Raw genomic sequence first — 21,501 nt, forward strand, 5'->3', positions numbered from 1 at the left:
TAGTTCTTTATTGTCAGAATTAAAGAAACAATTATTCTACTATTTCGATCCCGTTCAATATACACAAAGTATATAAGTATTATTCAATAGTCAAGATAAACTATTTCCAAATAATACTTCAGCCGTTCCAGTGGTTTGTCTAACACCACCTCGACTGTGAACCTTTATTATATTATATAAGGAGTCTGACAATCTAATCTTCTGCTATCCCATTTGATACTAGATTGTCTACAATATATAATATACAGACAATGTGAAAACATGCATTCAAGATTCTCAAATAATTGTTATATACTTCAAACGAATATTTCAGTATAACCCTAACAATCTGCCACTTATACTCAAGATATTCTTTGAGTATATCAGTGTCTATTACAAGCAATCCACTACCAACTGTAATAACTATGTGACCAAGTATCTGACTCCTATCGCTTCCATGTGCTCCTGAAAAGCCTTAGCTGGTAAGCTCTTCGTGAAAGGATCTGCCCAGTTATCCTTCGATGCTATATCAGCCACAATGATATCTCCTCGCTTAACGAACTGTCGTATGAGGTGATACTTACGCTCTATGTGTTTCGCTGCCTTATGGGCCCGTAATTCCTTGGTATTCGCCATAGCACCAGTGTTATCACAATAAATCGTGATTTGTTGTGGCAGATTAGGAACCACATCCAAATCCAGCAGGAAGTTTCGGAACCATATAGCCTCTTTGGCTGCCTCAGAGGCTGCCACATATTCGGCTTCCATGGTTGAGTCTGCAATGCATCTCTGCTTCACACTCCCCCATATTACGGCTCCACCTCCCAAAGTAAAAACACATCCCAAGGTGGACTTTCTCTTATCCTTATCTGTCTAGAAATCCGAATCGGTATATCCCAGAGGCAATAAATTAGAGGACTTGTAAACCAACATATACTCCTTAGTCCTTCGCAGGTACTTGAGTATTGCTTTGATAGCACTCCAATGTTCCTGTCCTGGGTTTGACTGGTATCTGCTAACCATGCCCACGGCAAAGCAGATATCAGGCCTCGTACATAACATTGCATACATTAGGCTTCCACATGCCGAAGCATAAGGAACTGCCTTCATGCTTTCTATCTCCTTAGGTGTCGAAGGACACTGACTCTTTGATAGAGTAACTCCATGTCTGAAGGGTAAATTACCCTTCTTGGAGTCCTGCATCTTAAAACGAGCTAATACGTTATCTATGTAGGGCTCCTGAGATAAAGCCAACATCCTTTTCTTGCGATCCCTTATAAGTTTGATCCCAAGGATGTATGCTGCTTCACCTAAGTCCTTCATTTCAAATTGTTTGAACAACCATGCCTTTATTGAAGACAACATCTTAACATTGTTTCCAATGAGTAAAATGTCATCAACATAAAGCACTAGAAAAACCACTGCATTTCCCTCACATCTCTTATACACGCATGCTTCGCTTGGACATTGATCAAATCCTTACGACTAGACTGCCTGATCAAAGCGAATGTTCCAATACCTAGAAGCTTGTTTAAGTCCATAAATAGACCTCTTCAGCTTACATACAAGATGCTCTTGGCCTTCTTTAATGAATCCCTCTGGTTGTTGCATATAGATGGTTTCCTCAAGATTTCCATTAAGGAAAGCTGTCTTGACATCCATTTGCCAAATCTCATAATCGAGATGGCTGCTATAGATAAAAGAATACGGATTGACTTAAGCATGACTACCGGTGAAAAGGTTTCCTCATAATTGATACCTTCTTTCTGAGTATACCCTTTCGCAACAAGTCTTGATTTCCAGGCTTTCACCTTTTTGTTTGATCCCCTCTTTTTCTTGTAGACCCACTTATATCCAATAGGTTTTACACCTTTGGGTGGTTCCACGAGCTCCCAGACCTGATTAGAATACATTGATTCCATCTCAGAATCCATTGCCTTTTGCCAAAGACTTGCATCTTTGTCTTGTATGGCCTCTTCGTATGTCCGGGGATCATCATCATGTTCACCAGAGACCAAGTCCGAAGACTCCCAAAAACATGAATCTGTCGGGCTGTCGAATAACCCTCCCACTACGACGAGGAACTGGTGCGGTATTAGTGACCGGTTGCACAGTCTGCTGTGGTTGTTCTACTTGTACTACAGGTTCATTATTCGCCCCTCCCACTAGTTCCTATAAAACGATACTACTCATGGGTTTGTGATTCATTATATAGTCTTCCTCTAAGAATCTTGCATTGGTGCTAACAGTGACATCCCGATCCTTAGGACTATAAAATAAATAACCTTTTGTTCCCCCATGGGGTAGCCTACAAACAGCTTTACTTCTGTACGAGATTCTAGCTTAGTCGCGTTCTTGTTCAGCACATGTGCTGGACAACCCCATATCCGAATATGTCTTAGACTCGGTTTGTCCCCTGTCCACAATTCCAAAGGGGTTTTAGGAACCCACTTAGAAGGTACTAAGTTCAGAAGATAAGCTGCTGTCTCTCAGGCATGTCCCCAAAACGACTTGGGAATCCGAATAACTCATCATCGATCTAACACTCTCTAAAAGAGTCCGGTTCCTTCTCTCTGCTACACCGTTCTTCTGGGGTGTGCTTGGTGCAGTTAACTGGGATTCTATCCCATTCTCTGATAAATATTCCCTGAATTCCCCAAGCAAGTATTCGCCACCACGATCAGATCGTAGTGACTTGATACTTTTATTATGTCGCTTCTCCGTTTTAGCTTTGTACTCTTTGAATTTATCAAAGCACTCAGACTTACGGCGCAACAAATAAACGTACCCATATCTAGAATAATCGTCAATGAAAGTGATGAAATACTCATAACCACCTCTTGCTTGGATATTCATGGGTCCACATAAATCAGAGTGAACCAATCCTAACACTTCTTTGGCTCTATTCCCCTTTGCCTTGAAAGGCCTATTGGTCATTTTACCTTCCAAGCAGGATTCACAAACTGGAAATGGCTCCACTGCCAATGAGCCTAAAGGCCCGTCTACTACCAGTCTTTGAATCCTCCTCAAGTTAATATGACCTAATCTCAAGTGCCAAAGATATGTTTGGTTCAAAGTAGAAGGTTCCTTTCTTTTATTAGAGGTAGAAGATGTGTTGTTCAATACCCTATGTTGTAGTTGCAGTGCAGGTTGACTAGGATTAATTATATACAAATTGTCTTGCAATGTACCAGAACATATAATCCGTTTATTCATCATAATAGAAACATTACGATCCAAACAAACATTATAACCATCCATAGCAAGTTTAGAAACCGAAATCAAATTCCTTCTAAAAGAAGGTACATAAAGACAATTGTTCAAAACCAAAATCCTATCAGAACCAAAAGATAAATGAATAACTCCTACTGCAACTACTGCTACTTTCGTAGAATCTCCCATGAACACGTAGATCTCACCATCTCTAAGAATTCTGGATTGCTGGAACCCCTGCATAAAGTTACAAACATGATCAGTGGCTCCAGTATCTACACACCAAGTGCTCGTAGATATAGCCGCTATAAATGTTTCTGTAACTAGAGAAAGAGACATACCAATATTGTTTGTTTTCTTAGGAAGATGACAATCCTGTTTCCTGTGACCTGACTGCTTGCACCGGTAGCACTTTCCCTTAGGCTTTTTCACACCACCTTGAACTCCCACTGCCTTCACAGCTTTCTGTGTCTGAGCCTTTTTCTTCTTCTTATTGCCTTTCGGCTTAGAGAAAGAACCTTTCTCAGCCACATTCACATGAACACTCTGCCGAAACAATCCTTCAGCTGCCTGAAGTTCTGTCAGCAGTTCCGCAAGACTATACTGCCTCTTGTTCATGTTGTAATTTAAGCGGAACTGCTCAAAACTCTTGGGCAAGCTTATAAGGATAATGTCAATCTGGGTTTCCCCGTCAAGCTCAGCACCAAGGATCTCTATCTCATTCAGATGTGACATCATCTTGAGAACATGATCCCTTACAGGTGTACCTTCAGCCATCTGAGTGTTCATTAAAGCCTTCATGGCTACTTGCCTAGCAGCCCTATTCTGATCTCCAAAAAGTTCCTTGAGATTAAAGAGCATATCCGAAGCAGTGGCCATAGCCTGATGCTGATGCTGATGCTGCAAAACACCCGACATTGCTGCCAGAATGTAACATCGCGACATCTCATCAGCCTTTATCCACCGCTTATAATACTCTTTCTCCTCATCAGGAGCATCAGCAGCGGGCTGCTCAGGCTTGGGTTCATAAGTGCAAAACTTGTACTCCTCAGCAGTCAACACAATATCCAAATTACGTTTCCATTCAATATAGTTGGGTCCGGTAAGTTTCTTATCCTTAAGTATGGTGAACAGTGGATTAAAGCCCATTTTATCCTGAGAATCATGCATGAAAAAATCACATTACACATAAAGAAGGGTGCATTAAAAATTAAGACCTATTGGTTCCTCTAACAATTATTAAAATTAAATGCACTAACCTTTAAACACCATAAGTTTCTGGTACGTCACGATGGGTGACATGTATACAACCTAAATTTATTTAAACGTTACTTCGGTCCTATTACTAAACAATAAGCCACGTTGGGGTGGTCCATATTATTTGTCATAGCTAAGTGTATACCATCATCAAATCTTAAATTATCCGAAACCTATGGAACTTGGTACGCCACGATGGGCGGTATGTATACCTTCCAATATTCTTTGAATAGAATACTTCAATTCAATATTCGTGTCTGGTTTGATTTTTAGGCAGTGGAGGAGTCACATCAGTCTCACTTAATACCCATAAGCCTTAGAAATCGCCCCAAATCAGAGATAATGAAAATTCGTATTTATCCGTATTAATATAGGAAGTTTGTTCCAATAATATCTATAACATTCTAGACACCATAAATTACATGCCACGATGGGTGACGTATACATAATTTATATCCGTCTTTATGTTAAATTACATACAAACAATGATGGAGACCATGTGATTTAATATCATATTAACTCCCTCTCCCACTTAGAATTTACTTTGAGGATTTTAATCTAGATGCATCGCCCTATGTTAGTTCTTCGAAGTCCACATGCATACTATCATGGTAATAGCAACACAAAGAACACATAACATGGCAGCATACTATCATGATTAAAGCATTAATGAAAAAACATCCCTATGTCCATGTCATTCCAGCATGCGAAGGGTTAGTATCACATGGCATAACAACACAGACAAGAAACACATAATAACAATAATCAAGGATTATGTAAATCATAATTGAACACATCCACTATTATGGCCCCCGGAATAACAGCTTCGAACTCATCCTTCGAAAGATTCCTGAAAACTTCGAGAACCCGTTTTGAGGCCTAAACGGCCTAAGAATGCCTCGAAAAATTCTGAAAACAGCCTCAAAAACACCTCAACCGAGCTTTCCCGGGCTGTAGCTACGTCCGTCTCGTTCTGCCGTCTCCGAAAAGTGCTCGTTCACCCAAATCGGACATCGTATGCAAAAGTTACGGCCAAAACAGTGCAGCACTCCCAAAACAGATCGCAGCAGCGTAAGATCTCTGTTTCTTGCAGCCCCGTTGATCAAACAATTACATACAAATTGTACAGACGAACCAGCCTATTCTATTACATCAGATCATAATCTAAAACAATTACAAATTGAATTACAAGATTAAACTATCACGATCAACCCTCGTGATTTACAACAGCCACGATAAACCATGTGGAATCCAAACATAACAGAATAATTAAAACACAGCCATAATAGTGGACAACGACCTGCATCACAGAACCACTACATACATGCATATATAATCATGACATGGACTACATATCATAAAACGCAGAACCGCAACCTGGCTCTGATGCCAATGTAGGAACAATCGGACCTTGGCCCTGCGTTCTATGATACTAATTAAAAGTTCGAACAGAATATTAACCTTAATCGCTACGGCGCAAGCGATTCAAATCCACGTCTTCTACTGTATTCCCTGATTCTCCTTGGACGAAGTGTGGCCTTCGATCTCCCAAGGTGTGCCTCTCCTTAAAGCTCCGAAATCCCAAAACCCTAGCTGTCTCCTTGAGAAAAACGTCTGCCTCTCTCAAACTCTAGGATGAATTCGTTTTGGTGTGTCTTTCAGCTTTAGGAGAACGAAAATATATATAGGCTATAGTAGGGATCATAGACCGTTAGGTCAGGCCTTTTAATGACATTCCGGGCCAGGCCCAATGTCATTAAATATTAATTCAATCCAGTAAAGAATTAATATTTGCACTACCTTTCCTAATTCCGTAAATTAATTATTTAATTCGGCTCCCATATTAATTGCTTATAAATTCCCCATGTTTAAGATATTGCATGTCCATTAATTAAATTAATTTCTGACAATTAATTTAATCAATATCTTTTATCATTGATCATCCACTCAACCTTATAATTATGCAAGAACAAATCTGCCTTTAGGACTAAAGCATAATTATCTTTATGAGCTTTCAAGAGGACATCATCACCCGAATATATTTTTCGGACACGGTTTCCTTCTATAGTCAATATCTCACTCTGTATATAGTGTCATTGCCCAATACATAAATTCGTAATTTAAAATAAATTACTTAACTTATGAGTCAAGGCATGTGCATTAAATACAAGTGTCAATCACTATATCCGGATTAAGAACTTAAGCATTAATAACATCATAGAATCTTAGTTCTTTATTGTCAGAATTAAAGAAACAATTATTCTACTATTTTGATCCCGTTCAATATACACAAAGTATATAAGTATTATTCAATAGTCAAGATAATCTATTTCCAAATAATACTTCAGCCGTTCCAGTCATTTGTCTAACACCACCTCGACTGTGAACCTTTATTATATTATATAAGGAGTCTGACAATCTAATCTTCTGCTATCACATTTGATACTAGATTGTCTACAATATATAATATACAGACAATGTGAAAACATGCATTCAAGATTCTCAAATAATTGTTATATACTTCAAACGAATATTTCAGTATAACCCTAACACTTAGTTTTAAAATACAAACACTAGAAAATACCAGACTAAGAAGTTAGATTGAATAGTGCAAAAAGAGAAATGACTTCTTACAAGGAGAACTAGTGATGATGAATAAATTTAAAAATCACTGCAAGATTGCTAAAGACTCAGAATCCATATTTAGACTCAAGTATGATCAAATATAAATAGAATTAGCCATTGAGAAACAAAGAATTAAGAATTGGGTTAGCACAGGAAAGAGACTATATGAAACTGAGTCCACTAGATCAGGATTAGAAGATCTGGGATACAGATTTGAAGATGACAAAAATGAAAATAAAAAGAAAGATTTAAAAGAAATTTTTGTTAAAGCGATAAACCTGTCGAGATATCAAAAAACTGTATCTAATAACATCATCCGTGATGAAAAAGTTACTCCTCATGAGGAAAAGAAAACTAAAAAGGTTCTCATAAAGAAAATAGATAAAGACAAAAATGATGTCAAAAGGACAATTGTTGTTACTCAAAAGAAGGTAACGGGTAAAAATATTGGATTGATGACAAAAGGTCAATTCAAGAAGAAGCTAGGTGAAGTTACAGGTAAACCTGAACCTAGAACAACTCCTAAAAGAAATAGGAATGGGAAGCAAGGAATTTGCAGAGCAAATAACTATGAATATGCTCCTTTTGCACCTAGGAAGAGATGTTATAATTGTGACAGTTGTAATCATCTTGCTATTGATTGCAGGAAAAACAAGAAGAAGCCAAAAGCTATACATAAGTCTGATGTAGCTGGAAAAACAATGAAAATTAAACAATAAAATTAAATAGATAGTGATGAGATTCACTATCTATTTGCAAATCTAAAGAAAGAATTTCAATTTGTAGCTCGAGTCAGCCATTCGTTCAGGATGATCTTTGACTCATAAAGAACCAAACTATATACTATATACTAAATACATGATACTCTAGCGAGTTTGTTAGGAATATGTGATGCTTGATGATACAAAGTTTGTTTTATTCTTTCTTATAATAAAACTAAATGTAGCTGATCAATGGCTAGCATGCTAAGGCAGTAGCAATTGATCAAATTCACCCATCAATGGATGATGTGGTACTGTAACAAAGCTGGAGCGTCTTAGCAATTGATATGTTGATAATGTATACTTTTAGATTAGCAGTTGATCTATCAATGGATGAGTAGATAGGGTGACCTAATTGTAAATATTTGAAGTCATGTAATTTATCCAAGTGAAGTGAAGATCGATCGCTAGTCATGAAGTATCAACGACTAATAGTAAGTTTATCAATCGCTATATCAATCTCATCAAAGGCTAATCAAGGAAGGCTATCAATCGCTAGTTCAAGGATGCTATCAATCGACAAATTTATCAATTGATAGTTAGCAGTTGAAAGCTACAAGTCAAGTAAAAGACAAGAAGCACATGGGTTGATGTGACAGATGTTGCACCAGTTTTGGAAGCTAAACCAAAAGCAGTTTAGTCAAATATTGAGAACCTCGAAGCCTGCCATTTCTAGCAAAGCAACAAGAATTTCAAACTGCCAAATATTCTATCAAGTCCAAGAAATTCTATATTTGTAATAGCTAGAAAAGGAGTAGGAAAATACTTTTACAGACTAGTTTTGTTTGTAGTAGTATATATTCAATTTGTAAATTTCATTTGACAGTATCAAACACTAAGAACTGAAGAGCAAAGCAGTAGAGATAGCAAGCAAGAAATTATAAGCTTTTGCTCTTCATTCTTTTGTAAGCCGCCAAGTAATTTTTACTTGGAAGGTTCTTAATATAAAAATCTCTCAGGTGGATCAAACAATCCACCTGAAATGTTTAAGATCCTTGTTCTTTAAAGTTCTGTTTTAGTTAAAATATTCTCTTGTAGCTTTGAATATAATCTGTTAAGCAAAAATTGGTTGAAATTTTTGTAGATTGTATTCAACCCCCCTTCTACAATCTAACTTATTGTTTGCATTGTCTGAATAACAGAGTTTCATTTTAATCTCTTGATGTTTTGCTGAACCTTGAGAGAGACTTATTCTTAATTATTCGAATCCTTCCTGGGCTTTTGTGCGCACAAAATCACGCAAGCGTACGTGGTCACAAGTAGTATAGAATCAAATTCAGTTCGTTCCCACAGAGACTGGTGTATTCAAAAATATGCACTTATGCACCAATTTATAGCTATTATTCAATGCTCGGACAAATAACAATTTGGTTGGTTTTATCTAAATTAACTGAATCAAGTCGAATTATAACTAAGAGAATTTAAATCGAATTACTAATGAGAATAAAACATGGGATTCTAACTTCATTATATACTTCATTCAGAGTTATGCCTTATTGATATGTGATGGTTGATAACTAATCTGATAACACGAAATTGATACACGCTAACTGTCGTTATACGTGCACCATACTGTTTCACATCCACAATTAAGATAGAAGGTAAACAGACACCAAATATGCTTAGACCCTATATGTCTGTAATATTTGAAAGCATAACGGTTGAAGAACAAGTTATCTATCAAGATTACATAGGGCGATGCAAGATGGTTAAAATCACACTACTAATCATGTATATCGAATACATAATCCTATGTTCACATGGAAAGTTTTAAATCAATATATCCACTGTCGCTTCAATACAGATTAACACACAACTTAGATGTTAGCTACGCATCCAAATAGAATAAGTACAACCAATACGAAGAAATCAACATTCATCACACAAATATTTAAGGCAAATCAACTACTGAAATCCATAGATAAATCCGCTAGAATGCCACGATAACGTTTAGCTCATAATCGAACTACTCGTCATCATGGGTTCGAATGTAAACATAGTACTGAATAGTCTAAAACAATACGAAAGTACTAGAATCAAAGTTTAGAATCAAATCCGAATGAGCATCCAAAGTTACGCCTACTTCGAAGAATTACAAAGATGAAATGAAATAACTTGATCTTCTCCTCTATAGCCGTCACGCGCTCTCTCGTATGATTCGTTTTTCCTTTTTCTTCCACAAGTCATGTCTTAAGTGCCCTAGGAAGCCCGTAGCAGAAGCCCATTCAAAACATGCGAAACAGGCCCAAGAAAACCTTCAGGACGCGGGGTCGCCGCGCCGCCCCATGGCGCGGGCGCGCCGCTGTGCAGGAGCACGGCGTGGGCGCGCCGCCCGTTCCTTGCCCGGCTCCATTCTGACGCGTCTTTTTGCCTCCAATGCGTTCCAACCACCTAAATAGCCTCCCAAACACCAAACTCCTTCCAAGCCATGCTCTACACACATTAAACAAGAAAACAATCAAAAACACCACATACTTGAGAACAAATTCATCAAGTTAAGCATATATGAAGGCTTCCAAGTGGATGTAAAATCCACTTATCACCTTGTAGCGCGGTCGCGCCACGGGGTACGGTGACCGCCCCACTTCGACGGATTTTTTTTTGTTTTCCTTAAAAGCAAACTCGAAGTACGCGTGGGTTGCCTCCCACGAAGCGCTAGTTTAACGTCTTTAGCTCGACTTGAATTCCTCAGAATCAAACAATCGCAAGCACAATGCTCACCGACTCGCGATTCACCGTTCCTCCGAAATACGGCTTTAATCTCCGACCATTCACTTTAAATGATTCATCCGGTGTTGTCTCAAAAATTTCTATGGCACCATGTGGAAACACCGTCTTAACCGTGAAAGGACCAGACCATCTAGACTTCAACTTACCCAGAAATAGTCGGAGACGAGAGTGGTAAAGTAGAACTTGTTGGCCAACAAAGAACTCCTTATGCACCAACTTCTTATCATGCCCTCTCTTGACTTTTTCCTTGTAAAGCTTATTGTTCTCGTACGCCTGAAGCCTGAACTCGTCGAGTTCATTTATTTGAAGCATTCGTTTCTTACCAGCAGCTGTCATATCAAAGTTCAATTTCTTTAAAGCCCAATATGCTTTATGCTCTAACTCCGCGGGAAAATGACATGCTTTTTCATAGACCAACTGAAAGGGAGACATCCCCAATGGAGTCTTGTAAGCTGTTCTATAGGCCCAGACGGCCTCATCAAGCTTCAACGCCCAATCTTTTCTCGAAGGACTCACCACTTTTTCCGAGATTCGCTGGATTTCATGATTAGATACCTCAGCTTGCCCATTCGTTTGAGGATGATAAGTAGTGGCAACTCTATGATTGATACCAAACCGTTCGATCAGCGTTGTGAACTTGCGATTGCAAAAGTGTGATCTCTCATCACTGATTATAACCCGAGGAGTACCAAAGCGAGTGAATATGTTCTTCTGAAGAAAACTGATGACTACTGCAGTTGTGTTGGTTGGTAAAGCCTTGACTTCAACCCATTTAGACACGTAATCCACAACAAGAAGAATGTAGAGATTATTGCAAGATGAGATAAAGGGTCCCATAAAGTCTATACCCCACACATCGAAGATTTCAACCTCAAGAAGTACATTGAGGGGCATTTCGTCCCTTCGAGAGATATTACCAACCCTTTGACAACGATCGCACTTTAACACAAACTGATGAGCGTCCTTAAAGAGGGTAGGCCAAAAGAAACCCGCCTGCAAAATACGAGCAGCTATCTTCTGTCCTCCATAGTGTCCTCCATAAGTTGAGTCGTGGTAAGCCTGCAAAATTCCTTCAATCTCACTGTATAGAATGCACCTTCTGATAATTTGATCTGAACCTTGTCGAAACAAGAATGGTTCATCCCAACGATACCACTTCGCCCCGCATGAAGAAACTTTTTCTTTTGAGCATAAGACAAATCGGGATGAATGACATTACTCACAAGATAATTCACTATATCTGCAAACCAGGGCTCCTCTTCTTGGATCCCAAAGAGCTGTTCATCAGGGAAAGACTCGTTGATTAACGTGGTGTCCTGGGATGCTCGCGCTTGATCTTCTAAACGAGAGAGATGATAAGCTACCTGATTTTAGTACCTTTTATATCCTTGATCTCCAACTCGAATTCCTGAAGCAAAAGAACCCATCGAATCAACCGAGGTTTCGAGTCTTTCTTCGATACCAGATACCGAATGGTAACATGATCAATGTAAACCAACACCTTCGTCCCAAGCAAATAAGACCTGAATTTCTCGAATCCATAAACAATAGCCAGCAGCTCCTTCTCCGTAGTAGTGTAATTCAGCTGAGCACCATTGAGAGTCTTACTCGCATAGTAAATCACATGGAAGATGTTGTTCTCTGACCAAGCACGGCTCCCACTGCATAGTCACTAGCGTCACACATCATCTCGAACGGCTCATTCCAATCAGGTGCAGTAATAACAGGTGTTGTAGTTAATTTCTTCTTGAGAGTTTCGAACGCAGCCAAGCACTTTTCATTAAATTTGAAAGGCATATCCTTCTCTAACAAGTTGCACAAAGGTTTGGTGATTTTAGAGAAATCCTTGATGAATCATCGATAGAACCCCGCGTGACCAAGAAAACTCCGAATCCCCTTGACTGAGATTGGTGGAGGAAGATTTTCAATTGTCTCCACCTTAGCTTTATCTACCTCAAGACCCTTGTTCGAAACTTTGTGCCCAATAATGATGCCTTCTTGAACCATGAAGTGGCATTTTTACCGGTTAAGAACGAGATTGGTTTCCACACATCTTTTTAGCACCATCGTCAAGTTGCTCAAGCATTCATCATAAGAAGAACCAAATACCGAAAAGTCGTCCATGAATACCCAACATTGGTACCAATCATCTCGGAGAAAATAGCCATCATGCATCTCTGAAAAGTTGCTGGTGCATTACAAAGTCCAAAAGAAAGACGACGGAAAGCAAATATGCCAAAAAGGCAAGTGAAAGTAGTCTTCTCCTGATCCCATGGTGCAATAAAAATTTGACTATATCCCGAATACCCATCAAGAAGACAATAGTACGCATGACCGGCCAACCTATCAAGCATCTGATCAATGAAAGGCAATGGAAAGTGATCTTTTCTGGTGGCTTTATTGAGCTTCTGATAATCCATGCATATTCTCAAACCTGTGACTGTCCGAGTTGGAATGAGCTCATTCTTCTCATTAGCTACCACAGTCATGCCTCCTTTCTTAGGCACACACTGAACAGGGCTCACCCAAGAACTATCCGAGATTGGATAAATAATACCGGCATCAAGCCACTTAAATATCTCCTTCTTTACCACTTCTTTCATGATTGGATTGAGTCTTCTTTGATGCTCAACAGTGGGTTACCCTCCTTAATCAGAATCTTGTGTTGACAATAAGAAGGGCTGATTCCCTTGAAATCTATGATAGTCCATCCAATGGCTGATTTGAATTCCCTAAGAATTCTCAAAAGCTTTTCTTCCTCGATACCTGAAAGGTTAGATGAAATAATCACAGGTAACGTAGAAGCTTCTCCAAGAAAGGCATATCTTAGGTGTTCGGGAAGTTGCTTGAGCTCAAGTTTAGGAGCTTCGACAATAGATGGTTTCAGCCGTTCATGAGAATCTTTCAACTCCGATAACCCAAGAGATTCAATTGGAGGATCCATCCTTCTTTTCCAAGGAGAAGCATTTAAGAATTGAAGGTGTTCTACTTCCTCCTCATCTCCGAATTCAGAGTCACCTGATAGAACCCTTTCCAAGATGTCAGTTTTCAGCCTGTTGTCGATTTCCGAATGAGCTTCAGCTTCGAGCACATCCACTTTAAAGCATTCCTCCTCGTCCGATGGGAGTTTTATAGCATTGAACACGTTGAATATGACCATTTGATCTTGAACTGTCATTATGAGTTCACCCTTTTGAACATCGATTAACGTCTGCCCTGTCGCGAGGAATGGTCTTCCCAAGATGATGGGAATCTTCTGATCTTCCTCAAAGTCGAGAATGACAAAATCAACAGGGAAGATTAGCTTATCCACCTTTACCAAAACATCTTCAACTATCCCCCTTGGGTATGTAATCGAACGATTAGCCAGTTGCAAAGACATATTAGTAGGTTTCAGCTCTGGAAGACCAAGTTGCATGAAAATAGACAAGGACATCAGATTGATGCTAGCTCCCAAGTCATATAAACACTTGTCGAATGACAATTGCCCAATAGTACATGGGATTGTGAAACTTCCCGGATCCTTCAGCTGCGGGGGCAATTTCTGCTGCAGCACCGCACTACACTCCTCGATCAAAGCTACAGTCTCCAATTCCTTAAGCTTGAGTTTCCGCGATAGAATACCTTTCATGAATTTAGCATAACTCAGCATTTGTTCTAGAGCCTCCGCAAAAGGTATGTTGATTTGTAATTTCTTGAAAACCTCTAGAAACTTAGCGAACTGTTTGTCGAGCTTATGCTTCTGAAGTCTCTTCGGGAAAGGGGGAGGTGGATATACTTGATTGACCCCAATATCAATTTTAGGACTAGACTTCTCGGCTGATTCCTTGCTTACTTCCTCGTTGATTTCATTCTTGTCAGTGTCAAAAACAGTTGACACTCTCTTAGATGAGAGCACGGGTGTTTCAACCTGTTGATCACTCTCTTCCTTGTTATGCTCTGTTGATGAATCTTTATCCTTCGTAACCTTTCTGGACCTCAAGGTGACATCCTGTACCTGTTCCTTCACCTCTTTCTTTCTTGGATTGGCCTCGGTATCACTATGAAGAATTCTTTATGGTCTGTTTATCAACGCATTAGCAATCTGTCCAATCTAGTTCTCCAAAGTCTTGATAGACACCGCTTGGCTTTTAATCATTAGTTTCATCTCTTCCCATTCAGATCTTTCGTTGGAAGATTGTCCAGCCACCCCATGATTTTGTTGCTGGAATCCGGATGGATGGAATTGTTGCCTCGGTGTACATTGTTGTTGAAAACCAGAAGGGTTGTAAGGTCTAGCTCCTTGCTGCTAAAACTTGCTGCGGTTGTGGCATGAAGTTCTGATTGTTGCTCCAGCTGAAATTCGGATGATTCCGATTATTCGGGTGATAAGTAGCAGGAGCTGGCTGCTGAAATCTCTGAAAATTGCTCATAAACTGAGCTGACTCGCTAGATATGGCACACTGATTAGTGGCATGAGTACCCGCACAAAGCTCGCAAACAGGAGATGGTGGTTGAGCTCCCAAGTTAGCTAAAGAATCCATCTTCAGAGTAAGAGCCTTAATTTGAGCAGTCAAGGCTGTAGCAGCATCAACATCTAGAACACCTGCTGCCTTCACCTGATGAAGACGCTGAATAGGATTTTGATATTCATTCGCAGCCATCATCTCGATCAACTCATAAGCCTCATCATAGTTCTTAGCCCATAGAGCTCCACCTAATGCTGCATCAAGCATTGGCCTCGATTGAGGTCCCAAGCCATTATAGAAGCAATTAATAACCATCCAATCAGGCATCCGAAGATGTGGACACTTTCGAAGCATCTCCTTGTAGCGTTCCCAAGCTTCACATAAAGTTTCACCAGACAGCTGAGAGAATTGAGTGATAGCATTCCTGATTGCAGCTGTTTTGGCCATAGGTAAGAACTTAGTAATAAATTTTTGAGCCAGATCCTCTCATGTCGTAATAGATCCTGCAGGAAGAGAATGCAACCATCCCTTAGCTTTATCCCTCAGAGAAAATGGGAACAACCTCAATTTGATGGCATCGTCAGTAACACCATTGAACTTGAAAGTGTCGCAGATCTCAATGAAGTCCCGAATATGCGACTTAGGATCCTCAGTCGGAGAACCCCCAAACTGCACTGAGTTCTGTACCATCTGAATAGTGCTCGTTTTGATCTCGAAAGTGGTGGCCTGAATTGCTGGCCTGACAATGCTCGATTGAATGTCATTGTTTTAGGCTAAGAGAAAGCCTTAAGAGCCTTGGTATCATTCGCAACTGGTGGTTGATCACCAATTGTAGTACTCTCTATCTTTTCTGCTTTTACCAATGCTTCTTTACGGGCCTGAGAGCGTGTTCGCATAACGTCACTCAAGTACCTGAAACACACACAAACGAACTAAAGTGAGAAAAGAATCCAAGTCAGTGAACTTTAACGACCTTTGATGACAAGCACATAAACTAAAATATAACACCGAGTCCCCGGCAGCGGCGCCAAAAACTTGTTTGCACAAAAATACACAAGCGTACGTGGTCACAAGTAGTATAGAATCAAATTCAGTTCGTTCCCACAGAGACTGGTGTATTTAGAAATATGCACTTATGCACAAATGTATGGCTGTTATTCAATGCTCGGACATATAACAATTTGGTTAGTTTTATCTAAATTAACTAAATCAAGTCGAATTATAACTAAGAGAATTTAAATCGAATTACTAATGAGAATAAAACATGGGATTCTAACTTCATTATATACTTCATTCAGAGTTATGCCTTATCGATATGTCATGGTTGATAACTAATCAGATAACACGAAACTGATACACGCTAACTGTCGTTATACGTGCACCATACTGTTTCACATCCACAATTAAGATAGAAGGTAAACAGACACCAAATATGCTTAGACCATATATGTCTATAAGATTTGAAAGCATAACGGTTGAAGAACAAGTTATCTATCAAGATTATATAGGGCGATTCAAGATGGTTAAAATCACACCACTAATCATGTATACCGAATACATAATCCTATGTTCGCATGGCAAGTTCTAAATCAGTATATCCACTGTCGCTTCAATACAGATTAACACACAACTTAGATGTTAGCTACGCATCCAAGAAGAATAAGCACAACCAATACGAAAAAAACAAACATTCATCACACAAATTATTAAGGAAAATCAACTACTGAAATCCATATATAAATCCGCTAGAATCCCATGATAATGATTAGTTCATAATCGAACTTCTCATCATCATGGGTTCGAATGTAAACATTATACTAGATGTCCAAACAAATACGAAAGTACTAGAGTAAGAGTTATGAAACAAATTCGAACAAGCATCCACGATTACGCATACTTCGAAGAATTACAAAGATGAAATTATGAAACTAGATCTTCTTCATAGCCGTCACGTGCTCTCTGAATGTTTCTAGGTTACTTGACTTCTCCCTTGAGCTTTTGTTTAAGTCCCCCAGCGATCAGGCCTTCAAAACGCTCCAAAACAGGCAAAACGGGCTTTTTCTCCCGCCAGAGTGGGGTGGCCGCCCTACAAAGTGGGGTGGCCGCCCTACTTCAGGAGACTCAGTAGGGTGGCCGCCCTACAAAGTGGGGTGGCCGCCCTATTTCAGCAGATTCAAATTTTGCACTTCGTTGTTTATTTTTCCTTCTTCGCTTGATTTCCTTGGCTTTCATCCACCATTTTCACTTGGAATTGGCCTCGATCCTCCCTCTAGATACCCTACACAAATCAACACAAAAACCTATCAAAAACACCACATGTTTGAGGCCAAAATCATCAATTTAAGTAGAAACGAAGGCTGCCAAGTGGATATAAAATCCACTTATCAGTTTTGGAAGTAGTTAAGCACTCTTGTACGAGAATATGTGAATCATTTCTTTATTTTAGCTGCCTTTCTTCCAAAGCAATATATATATATTTTAATTTCTTCTTGCAAAGACCTCAAGCTATCTTATATTCCAAAGCAGCCTTGATTCTAGTTCAATGTTGTATATTTTTCTTAAGGTATTCAAGATATCTAGTGATCATTAAATCATACTATTCAGTTCAGTTATGTTTAAAATAATCATTGACTCGCAGTTGATTGATGCATTGTTCATATCTGATGAAAAAGTAAGGATTTATTTGCAGAGAAGAGAATTTTGTTGTACTCGGGGGAATCCTATATTTGGTCCACACGAATAATGATATTCGTGGTAGAGAGGAGAATAAATTTTATTGTCGGTAACTTCAGGCAGTTTGAGGATTGAAAGCAATAACCCTTATGCTAGAAAAAGAGAGAATGATGCGTGTGACGCCTCTTGTAGATTGCAATCAGACCGTGATGGTATCACGGGAATTGGTATTCGCTAAATGGTGGTCACCGAGCCATATAGTGGTACCGCTAGGTTGGATGACCAAAAATTTCTTTCATTTATATTGTTGATTATTCTTAATTACAGCTATTCTTGTAAATTGTATTAATTGTTATTATGCTAAATTCACTATGTAATTATTGTTGTGCTAATTTCAATCATTTAGTGCACATGTTGATCATTCAATTACTCATTCTTGTATCTATTTAAAACCTGTGAACAGTAAAGAGTGAATATGATATGTATCCGAAGGACGGTCTGGAAACAAGCAAGTTAGAAGGAGGGTTAGTTGGAATGTTCTCATGAAGAAGGTGAAGAAGCGACAAGCAAGTTAGAAGGAGGGTTAGCTGGAATGTTCTCATGAAGAAGGTGAAGTTGATTATATTTGTAATATATGACTATGTACTTTGTATTATAATAATAATTTAGACAAAAATTGTCTATACTTGTGAGACAAATACGTTAAGACATGTATGTTAGAAGTGGTGTGACGGCCTAGATTGGGATGTGAGTTTGGAACGTCACCCCAACGATCTCTTAATCTGATAATATCTCCAACTTTATTTATACATTAATGCATAAAAGAGGGACGCATGGACATGCGTGCATGACTTTATACAGATGCTAAATCGATTTAGGAGGAGGGTTAGGTGGAATGTTCTCATGGAGAGGGTGATGTTGGTTATCTTTGTAATATATGACTATGTACATTGTATTATAATAATAGTTTGGATAGTGATGTAAGTAGATGATTGACCCTGATTTGTGTGACGAGAGTTTGTATATTAAGATAGGTATATTAGAAATGATGTGACGACCTAGATTCACGGAATGTGAGTCCTAAACATCACACCAGCAATTTCTTGATCTAGTAATATATCGGGCTTTCTTTATACATTAATACGTAAAAGAGGGACGCATAGACATATGTGCAGGGTTAATAGGCTAAGACACCACTAAACTAACTCAAAGCTTGCAATTGGGTTATTGAACTTAAAAACTTTTATTCAACTAACTGAACTAATATAAACATGCAATTAAGTAACTAAACTACTATAAACTTTCAATCGGATAACTTAACTGATCCTCAACTTGTGATTAGGTAATCAAAGTCTAAAAATTATTAAATTATGCATATCTTCATTTATATACATTTATTTACTCAATTAAAATTAATTTATTTACTTTTTAATATAAAAATTAACAATTGAAATTAATTTTGTCCTTATCAAAATCATAAAAAAGATAATTGTTTAACAATTATATTATAGTATTCGAGATAAAAAATTTAGATTGAGAGAGATTGAGATAGGTGAGAGATCGAGAGAGGATGGAGATTGAGAGAGATTGAGAGAGAATACAAAGGAGAGAGATTAAGGGATGAGAGAGATTGAGGCTATGCTGGACATTGTTGTTGCATACAATTGATTCTCATTCTTTTGGAGAAAGCTGATTTTCAGCTTTTCTAGGAAGTTGTCATAAAATTTCAATATCAAAACTCATCAAAAAATATTATTTTTGATATTATAATTAAAAATATATAAATATCAAAAAGATTGATAGAGAAGACAGTGGAAAGTGGTTAATATTGAGAAAGGAGATAGATTGAAAGAGATGAGAGTGATTGCAAGTTTAATTTTGTTGAATACCGCAAATATCAGCATTCCTCTTGCAGATCAGTTGAAGACCTGGGGTTGGCCAGCTTAATGCTTTGAGATTTGCCTATTCGGAAATGGACATCAGCGAGATGGATGAGATGATTAATGGGGAGGTGGCGGACTCGTTTGTGGGGAGTTTCGGCCCCAAAGGTTCTCTCTAGGCTTATAAGCCACCGATCGGGGAGATGGACTAAGCTTGGCAGTTAGGAAGTAGAGGCTATAGTAGTACTCTATTTGTTGTAAAGGCTATATCTTATCTATGGTCATCAGTTAAGAACCTAGAATCTGATCTTGGTAGCCTTAAGGTTCTAGTTAGGTTGTCTGCTCTAGGATGTATCCAAAGTCTTTTCACTTTCAAGTGAGAAGCCCGTGTTTTAAGTATGAAATTAAATATCGAATTATCAAAAATAAGTTATTTTTGTTAATGGTCATTATTTGAATGCAAGTTTTATTTTCTTGAATTATGTAAATAAATGCTATTTGAGTTGAGTAATCCACTTGCAAGTTTTGGGTTAGTTCGATAAATGGTCTGGTTTGGTTTTTTAAATTCGGTTTCGGTTTTAAATGGTGCGGTTTTGGTTTCAAAACCAACTTTATAAAATATTTTTTTTAATATATTTACTTATCTAATTTTGGCAAAGAATATCTCTAGCCTCTTGCGAGTGTACTCATCTAATCATCTTCATTCTGTCCCTAGCAGTTGATCTAATTATCTAATTATGTTTATTGGACATTACAGTAGATTTGTCCATAATATAAAAAGCTTAGACGGCCATAATGCTACAAAAATATTTTAACTAAATAGAAATCTGGGGTCACTTACTAAGAGGTTACAGCTATATTCTTGCAATTAGGTGTTAATTCCCAATTTCAAAGAAATTTAGTGCATTCTCATACAGGAAGTCATATCTTGGATGAAGCAGTTGAATAGATTATAGTAAATGAATGAATGAATGAATTCAGCAACAAAGGAGAGCATACTAAGAAAGGAATAGACTAATTAAACATGCAGCTATTTCTGTGCTCCAGACATTATTAATATAATATTATTTATATAATTTTATTAGTTTATGTAAAATAATACTCCCTCTGTCGCATGGGATAGTTAACATGAGAGTTGTGCACAGAATTTAAGAAAGTATGAAAAAGTTGGTAAACTGATTAATTTATACTAGTATGCTTGCCCGCTGCGCGGAGCAAATATTATTTTTCTGTAAATAATTTTTGATTAAAACTTTATTTTTTTTTGATGATATAATTAGTGAATATATAAATTTGATATATGAGGTAATACGTTTTCGATTTTTTTATTGTGTTTCTTCGTTCTTGAATGGATATGAATATACGTTTGTTGGTTTTTTTTATTAATTTCCCTTTTGTGCATTATTTTTTTTAGATCGAAAAGTTTGAAAAAATAAAATAAAATTTCAAAACAATATTTTTGTGTAATTAATTTTTTATCAAACTTTTTTTAATTTCATAAAGATTAATGTAAAGAAAATCAACAATCTTTATGCTAACTATTTTTTTGTAAAATTTGAAAATTAAAAAAATTAAAATTTCAAAACATTGATCTGTAGGAGTATTTTTAATGCACTTTGCACCTAATTACAGGTCTAAGGAGTAAATTGGGGTAATTGCTCTGTTTTTTTTCATTTAAGCTCCTCTGGATTGATCCTTCCTCAAAAGCTCTGGTGAGGTATGGTTTCGCATGTAGTAACTGTTTTATTTTTATTAGGTTTGTGTACGAATTTGTTTTGCATGCAACTCCTAATTCATTTGTTCCTTGAACTTATATATGTAGCTATGGAATCTTGGGGTCGCATTGTAAAAAAATTCATCAAGTTCCTCACTGTTGCCGATAGGGAGTCAGATGAGTTGGACTGTAACAAAAATTTCTGATTATTGTCTTTTATA

The 21,501-nt window shown here is 37.9% G+C and overlaps 2 protein-coding genes and 1 non-coding gene across 3 annotated transcripts; 1 reads left to right on the top strand and 2 right to left on the bottom strand.

The window, feature by feature from the left end:
- Positions 1-2,322: 2,322 nt before the first annotated feature.
- On the bottom strand, positions 2,323-3,810 carry LOC135147889 (uncharacterized). The gene is made up of 2 exons (XM_064081925.1): positions 3,476-3,810; positions 2,323-2,395 (listed from the first exon to the last, which is right to left on the bottom strand). The coding sequence occupies exons 1-2, from the start codon at positions 3,808-3,810 to the stop codon at positions 2,323-2,325; spliced, it is 408 nt and encodes a 135-aa protein (XP_063937995.1).
- Positions 3,811-13,164: 9,354 nt separating this feature from the next.
- LOC135147890 (uncharacterized) lies at positions 13,165-15,460 on the bottom strand. Its single transcript, XM_064081926.1, has 2 exons — positions 14,865-15,460; positions 13,165-14,605 (listed from the first exon to the last, which is right to left on the bottom strand). Exons 1-2 carry the CDS (start codon positions 15,458-15,460, stop codon positions 13,165-13,167), a joined length of 2,037 nt encoding a protein of 678 aa, XP_063937996.1.
- LOC135148103 (small nucleolar RNA R71) lies at positions 15,339-15,443 on the top strand. Its single transcript, XR_010285998.1, has one exon. It is a non-coding gene; the product is annotated as a small nucleolar RNA R71 (small nucleolar RNA).
- Positions 15,461-21,501: the final 6,041 nt, after the last annotated feature.

Source organism: Daucus carota, chromosome 7 (genome assembly GCF_001625215.2).
Source record: "Daucus carota subsp. sativus chromosome 7, DH1 v3.0, whole genome shotgun sequence".
Taxonomy (NCBI): Eukaryota; Viridiplantae; Streptophyta; class Magnoliopsida; order Apiales; family Apiaceae; genus Daucus; species Daucus carota.

Bases quoted from the DNA above. Each gene is read 5' to 3' on its own strand.
- LOC135147890 (XM_064081926.1), bottom strand. From the start codon at position 15,460: ATGGCCAAAACAGCTGCAATCAGGAATGCTATCACTCAATTCTCTCAG. The intron at 14,606-14,864 runs GCAAGTTTTAGC...AATTCTTCATAG, and splicing joins AACTTCATGCCACAACCGCA to TGATACCGAGGCCAATCCAA.
- LOC135147889 (XM_064081925.1), bottom strand. From the start codon at position 3,810: ATGAACAAGAGGCAGTATAGTCTTGCGGAACTGCTGACAGAACTTCAG. The intron at 2,396-3,475 runs GTGTGTAGATAC...AATTGTGGACAG, and splicing joins GCTATATCTACGAGCACTTG to GGGACAAACCGAGTCTAAGA.